Raw genomic sequence first — 7,292 nt, 5'->3', positions numbered from 1 at the left:
CAAGCATGCAAACACACACAAACAAACACACGCACGTACACAAACAGACACACACAAACACACACACACAGAGTCGCATACATACACACGCATTCACACACACACTCACACACCCACTCACTCGCACATATACCCGTGCTCTCTCTCTCTCTCTCTCACACACATACACATACATTGGCAATGTGTGCACAGTAAATAGTGTCATCTTGAGACTGGCCAAAGCCCATTCTGTCCTGTTTGAGAAACGGGACTATTTTCATCCATTGACAGGATGTGGGCTTTGAACCGGGTGGCTGTGTAGAGGGAAGAGTCATCACATGTAGGCCAGACTGGGTAAGGGTAGAGAAACAGGAGGCTGGAGGAACACAGCAAGCAAGGCAGCATCAGGATGTGGAGAAGTCAGTATTTTGGGTCAGGACCCTTCATCAGGAGAGTCCTGAAAAAAGGGTTATACCCAAAACGTTGACTTCTCCACCTCCTGATGCTGCCTGGCTTGCTGTGCTCTTCCAGCCTCCTGCCTGTCTACTATGGATGCCAGCATCTGTAAATTTTTTCTGTCCCCTAGACTGGGTAAGGGTGGCAGATTTCCTTCCCTAAAGTGTAACAGCTACCTAGATGGGTTACATAGTCACCGTTGTTGAGTCTAGCTTCTAATACAGATTCATCGACTCTGGTGGGATTTGAACCATTTCCTGCAATACTCCTCCTCTTCCCTGTACCATACCCACAACACAGGGATGGAGTGGACACTCATGGTGGGCACTCATGGATAAAACAACAGCTTTGCAAGGCATCACTATCCCTTCGAACGCACTGAGAACAAGGTCAGTCCACAGCACCAGCAGACCGTACAGATCCAAGGAACAATTGGACAGCAAGACCCAAGTGATCAGTTGTTTTCTTAAAGTCTTGAAGGTCTTGTCCAAGCTCACTCTCCCAAACTGGACACAAAGCACAAAATATTGTGCTGCATATGACATTTGATCAGAAAAAGCCTGCAGTGCAGTGATCGCTGGATGTTAACTCGAAGCAGGCACCGTATTAAACCCCATTAAGCAGTCTCTTCATTAGCAGCTGGGATTAAGGAATGCTGCTTGGTTGTTATAGCATGTGAACTAAGCGTTCTATCTGCACAGTCACGGTGCACGCTATGAAATAGGCTTCCTACAGATTCCTGGCTGTTAGCAGCACCAAGTTAGAAAAAGAGTCATAGTCGTAGAGATATACAGCACAGAAACAGATCCTTCAGTCCACCTCGTCTATGCCGACCAGATATCCTTTATAAATCTAATCCCATTTGTCAGTATTTGGCCAATATCCCTCTAAACCCTTCCTCTGCACATATCCACCCAGATGCCTTTTAAATGTTGTAATTGTACCAGCCTCCACCACATCCTCTGGCAGCTCATTCCATACACGTACCACCCTCTGCATGAAAAGGTTGTCCCTTAGGTCGCTTTTATATCTTTTATATCTTTCCCCTCTCATCTTAACCCTAAGCCTTTAGGTTTGGACTTCTCCACCCTGGAGTCCTTGACTATTTACCCTATCCATGCCCCTCATAATTTTGTAAACCTCTATAAGGTCACCCCTCAGCCTCCAATGCTCCAGGGAAAACAGCCCCAGCCTGTTCAGCCTCTCCCTGTAGCTCAAACCCACCAACCCTGGCAACATCCTTGTAAATCTTTTCTAAATTTTTTCAAGTTTCACAATGTCTTTTCTACAGGAGGAAGAGCAGAATTGCACGCAATACTCCAAAAGTGGACTAACTAATGTCCTGTACAGCCGCAACATGACCTCCAAACCCCTGTACTCAATACTCTGACCAATAAAGGAAAGCATACCAAACGCCTTCTTCACTATCCTATCTACCTGCGACTCCACTTTCAAGGAGCTATGAACCTGCACTCCAAGGTCTCTTTGTTCAGCAATACCAGCACTGATCCTTGTGGCACTCCACTGGTCACAGGCCTCCAGTCTGAAAAACAACCCTCCACCACTACCCTCTGTCTTCTGCCTTCGAGCCAGTTCTATATCCAAATGGCTAGTTCTCCCTGTATTCCAAGTGATCTAACCTTGCAAACCAGTCCACCATGAGGAACCTTGTTGAATGCCATACTTAAGTCCACATAGATCACATCGACCACTCTACCCTTATCAATCTTCTTTGTTACTTGTTCAAAATACTCAATCAAGTTAGTGAGAGACGATTTTGTATGATTTGATGCATATATATCTATTCAAGATCACTCAATTAAAAACCAAATTATCTACTGACAATCAATGTCAGAGGTGAGAAACACAAAGGCATTGCAAGATTGCAAGTATTGGGAGAATTAAATGTAGTTCTCTTCACATTTTGTCCTGCTCGTTTATGCGTTATTGCCCTTTTCAGAGTCACAGTGATTAGAAAGGACAGAAGTAGGAAAGAGTAACCAGTCTGTCCCCAGACCTGCCAATAGCTGGGATTAAAGCTAGTGGGGTGATGGATAGACAGTTCCTTGCTCAGATCCACAAGTCCAACAAAGTACAATTCCGCAGTGTTTATCCATCTCCCTCACAATTCCACCGTTCAGTACTGAATGACTAACCACCCTCTTTGTCCCCAGACACAGGATTGGTCAGGGGGCTCGGGTGTCAATACATCTCCACCGTGTTTAATTCCAATTCCTGGTCTACTCTCACTCAATGAATCAAGAGGGACCTCTTGTATCGGCCCCTCTATTCCCCTCACTGAGATCCTGGACTTAGCTTGCTCCCCCTCAGTGTGGTAAGTTGACAATGGCCATTGCTTTCGACTGGAGCTGATGGAGCCCACAGTGGTAGCGCCCACCTGACGGACAGCTCTCTATGGAGGGGGCGGAGTACTTTGCCCTGAGAAAGGAGGACTGGTCTTCCTGCAAAGCAGCTGATGTCATCGCCAAGGTTAAATAACTGAGGGACAAGTACGAGGAAAATGGGCAGTTTGTAGCCTCCCCCCCACCCAAACCACTCCGCTGGCACTCCAACGGGGGACAGTGACAATCCAACTAGGCAAACTCATAAATGATCTGTAAGATATCGATGAGGGAACTGTGCAAGATGAGGTTTGAATGTGGGAACCGACTGAGATCAGAAAAGTAGAAATGTTGAAAATCGGAACAAGAGTAGGCCATTTGGCCGATCTAGCCTGCTACACCATTCAATATAACTATGGCTGATCATCCAACTGAGTTCACTGTTCCTTCTTTCTCCTCATGCCCTTTGATTCCTTTCGCCCTAAGAACTATATCTGACTCATTCTTGAAAACATTCAGTGTTTTGTCCTCAACCGCAGTCTGAGGCTTTTTATTAAAATGTATACATGGGATATGGCCTGTCCTTGGCCAAGCCAACATTTATTGCCCATCCCTAATTGCCCATAGCAACCACATTGCTTTGTGGGTGTGGAGTTGCGTGTAGGCCAGAAGGCATTAGTGAACCAAACAGGGTTTTGATGACTATTGACAATGGTCACCATTAGAACTTTTTTTTTAAATTTCAGGTTCCTGTTGAGTTTAAAGCTCACCATCTGCCACACAGAGAAGTCAAACCCATGTCCCAAAAAATAGAAATAAAAACAGAGAAATGCTAGGTAAACTCAGCGGGTCTGCCAGCATCTCTGGAAAGAGAAACAAAGTTAGTGTTTCGAATCCAGCTTGATGCTGTTTCAGGATTGTTCCCAGAACATTGGTTTGGCGTTCACGATTACTAATCCAGGAAAATGGCCGACACATCTCATGGCACAGTGGCTTAGTGATTAGCACTGCTGCCTCACAGCACCAGGGACCCGGGTTTGATTCCAGCCTCGGGCAACTGTCTGTGTGGAGTTTGTATGCTCTCCCTGTGTCTGCGGGGGTTTCCTCCGGGTGCTCCGGTTTCCTCCCACAGTCCAAAGATGTGCTGGTTAGGTGAATGGGCCATGCTAAATTGCCGGCAGTGTTCAGGGATATGTAGGTTGGGTGCATTAGTCAGGGGTAAATGTAGAGTAATAGGGTAGGAGAATGGGTCTGAGTGGGTGACTCTTCGGAGGGTCGGTGTGGACTTGAGCCAAATGGCCTGTTTCCACACTGTAGGGATTCTATGATCTGCCTCCATGATACAGCAGAAACTTGGCTTCAGAAGCTGTTAACCTCGAAGTGAAGGATTGCCAAATCAATGCCACAGAAATCGATCTGATCTTGTCAGTGTGAACGAGACGTTTACTTGTCTGATGTGACGTTAACATATCTGAGCAAGCCACACTCACCACCAATATCCTGTCTGTACGCATCGCGGCTTGGTACAGCGACCGCTCTGCCCAGGACAGTAAGATACTACGGAGAGTTGTGAACACAATCCAGATCATGATGCAAGCCAACCTTCCATCCATTGACTCCATCTACACTTTCTCACTGCCTCGGGAAGGCAGCCAACATCATCAAAGACCCCTCCCACCCTGGTGATAACCTCTTCCGTAGAAAATACCGAAGCTTAGAAACACAAACCAACAGGTTCAAGAATGGCTTCTTCACCGCTCCTATTGGAACGCTGAATGGTCCTCTCAAATTTCAAAGCTAATGTTGACCTTGCTCTTTGGGCACCTTCTCTGCAGCCATTACCTTTGTATTCCTCGTCCTGTTCGATCACCCTATGACCTTTGGCTGTTATGGTCTGTCTGTACCGGCAAGACTTTTCACTGTACTGAGGTACGTATGACAACAATAAACCAAATCAAGAACATTATCTATTCAATGGGGAGGGAGGAGATAGGCAAGGTGCAGATTGGGTGATGGGGATGCACACTGTAGTGAGGACAATTTAGTTTCCACTCAATGAGTAAAGCACCACATGCGATGATACTGCGCCATGTAGGAACAGCCAGTTCTGAAGCCTTGACTCACTTGAATTCTATGAGGAAATTGATGCCCGTGACAATCAGCTTCAGCATTGTCTGGGGCTCCATACGAATTGATTTTGGGGGAGAGTGGGTAAAGAGGAAGGGGATGTGTGTCCTGATAAATCTTCGGCTGAATCCGACAGGTTCATTAACCCAAAGGGTCTGGGCTAACGGCTGGTAGATGTCCATCAGCAAGGGCAAGGGGCTTTGCGAATGACCCCAGGAGAGGTGGGGGAGTGGGGAGGGGGGAGTCAAGGGGTGAGGAAAGGAAGAGAGAAATGTGGGGGGTGCGGAAGCTCGACTCACCCTGCTCAAGTCTCAGATCCCGCCAGCTGATCGCGGAGTGAAGACGGTAGAGGTGGCGCCAGTCCAGAGCGTCTCGCCCTCCGGGCTGGAGGCGGATGCGTGGCGGGAAGCAGTCTGCGGGAAGAGAAACATGGAGAAAGTAAATGCAACGAGAAGCAAGGAGGGTGGAGCGGCACGTTAACAACTGACCTCGAATATCGTCGAAGGGAGGCCGGCGATCGTCAGCCGTGTGGGAGGTAGGCTCCGTGGTATTGGTCAAGGCCGCTCATGTATTCTTTGCTGAGGCAACATGTCAGGAAGAGTTTCACAATTAAGGGCCACCGGCATGCCCACCAAAAAGGGCCCCGGATTTTTGAGAGGACAGGGGAACGTTTCGTGTCCCACTCGGGGAGGGCAAGCATGCATCGTCCATTCCCAACACCGTCCCAACTGTGAAGCTGGGGACTGACAGGAAGGCCTTAGGCCCACACTGCAACCTTCTCAGATGGACAGGCAACGTGACAGTACCAGCTGTCACTCAGTCAGCAGCATCCAAGTCAGAACATTGTGGCTTCACATCCCACAGCCACGTCACCTCGGCTGATGCTCCCTGAGTTCTTTGCTGAGAGACTATTGTCAGAGATGGCGCATTTTTAGGTGAGGGATTAAACTGAGGGCTCGTCTTCCTGCTCTGGTGATTGTAAAAGATCCCGTTGCACTAATCAAAGAAGGATCTGTTCTTGGTGCCCTCGCTAATATTTCTCTCTCAACAATTCAAACAAGCTAACTCAGCCATTGCAACATTGTTATGATTATAGGTTCATACAGCGCAAAAAAGGCCCTTAGGCCCATCAAGTCTGGACTGGAATAAGTATCACTCAGTGCGCTAATGCCAATTTCCTGTACCTGTCCCATATCCTTGATATGATATGATCTGGTTTCGACCTCAACTCTACATTCCAACACTATAAATGCAGGTTTCTCTTTCTCAAGTGTAATTTATCCTTTGGAGATTTCTGTACAACAAAACTGGACTCATACCAACTCTGGGCACCCTCCTATATAGCTTTTTCCTAGTCCACATGACTTTGTCTGTGTTAATTCACTGATTCTCACCCCGCGCTCTGACGTATAACAGCGCTGAAATGAATCTATTGAATGCGGAGCTCACTCAACCTTTTTGTAGCAACTGCAAATACTGTAGAGACATCCTTCCAGCTCTTTCATTGTATATTTCAAGCAAATGAGGCCACAGGCAATCCGAGTGCCCTCAGAGTATATCCCAATACAAGCCGAATTATCGCAGAGTACAATGGGACCAAGTTATCTCAGAGTACAACGAGACCTTGATCAGATGGGCTGATGGGTCAAGGAGTGGCAGATGGAGGTTAAATTAGATCAATGTGAGGTCCTGCATTTTGGAAAAGCAAATCAGGGAAGGACTTATACACACAATGGTAAGGTCACTATGGATGTTGCTGAACAAAGAGACCTTGGAGTGCAGGTTCATAGTTCCTTGAAGATGGAGTCACAGGTAGTTAGGATAATGAAGAAGGCCTTTGACACATTTGTCTTTATTGGTCAGTGCATTGAATATAGGAGTTGGGAGGTCATGTTACAGTTGTACAAGAGATTCAAAGTTTGTGCGAAGATTTGTAGCTCGGGTGCTCGTTGTTGTGGTTCTGTTCGCCGAGCTGGAAGTTTTTGTTGCAAACATTTCGTCCCCTGGCTAGGCGACATCATCAGTGCTTGGGAGCCTCCTGCGAAGCGCTTCTTTGATGTTTCCTCCGGTGTTTATAGTGGTCTGTCCCTGCCGCTTCCGGTTGTCAGTTTCAGCTGTCCGCTGTAGTGGTTGGTATATTGGGTCCAGGTCGATGTGTTTGTTGATGGAGTTTGTGGATGAATGCCATGCCTCTAGGAATTCCCTGGCTGTTCTCTGTCTGGCTTGCCCTATGATAGTAGTGTTGTCCCAGTCGAATTCATGTCTGCGACAACAAGCAACATGAATTTGACTGGGACAACACTACCATTATAGGGCAAGCCAAACAAAGAACAGCCAGGGAATTCCTAGAAGCATGGCACGCATCCACAAACTCCAACAACAAACACA

The 7,292-nt window shown here is 47.2% G+C and overlaps 1 protein-coding gene across 3 annotated transcripts in view; it reads right to left on the bottom strand.

Annotated features, from left to right (window-relative positions):
- Window positions 1-7,292, bottom strand: part of LOC122558575 (RNA-binding Raly-like protein) — a 949,610-nt gene that overhangs the window by 480,297 nt on the left and 462,021 nt on the right. For all 3 annotated transcript variants that reach the window (XM_043707325.1, XM_043707327.1, XM_043707326.1), the window contains exon 4: window positions 5,204-5,317. In XM_043707325.1, coding sequence (XP_043563260.1) covers window positions 5,204-5,317 — 114 coding nt within the window. The remainder of the gene's footprint in view (window positions 1-5,203; window positions 5,318-7,292) is intronic.

The sequence above is a fragment of the Chiloscyllium plagiosum genome, chromosome 17 (genome assembly GCF_004010195.1).
Source record: "Chiloscyllium plagiosum isolate BGI_BamShark_2017 chromosome 17, ASM401019v2, whole genome shotgun sequence".
In the NCBI taxonomy this organism is placed as follows: Eukaryota; Metazoa; Chordata; class Chondrichthyes; order Orectolobiformes; family Hemiscylliidae; genus Chiloscyllium; species Chiloscyllium plagiosum.
The sequence above is the reverse complement of the archived record's forward strand: the minus strand, read 5'-3'. Positions and strand labels throughout refer to the sequence as shown.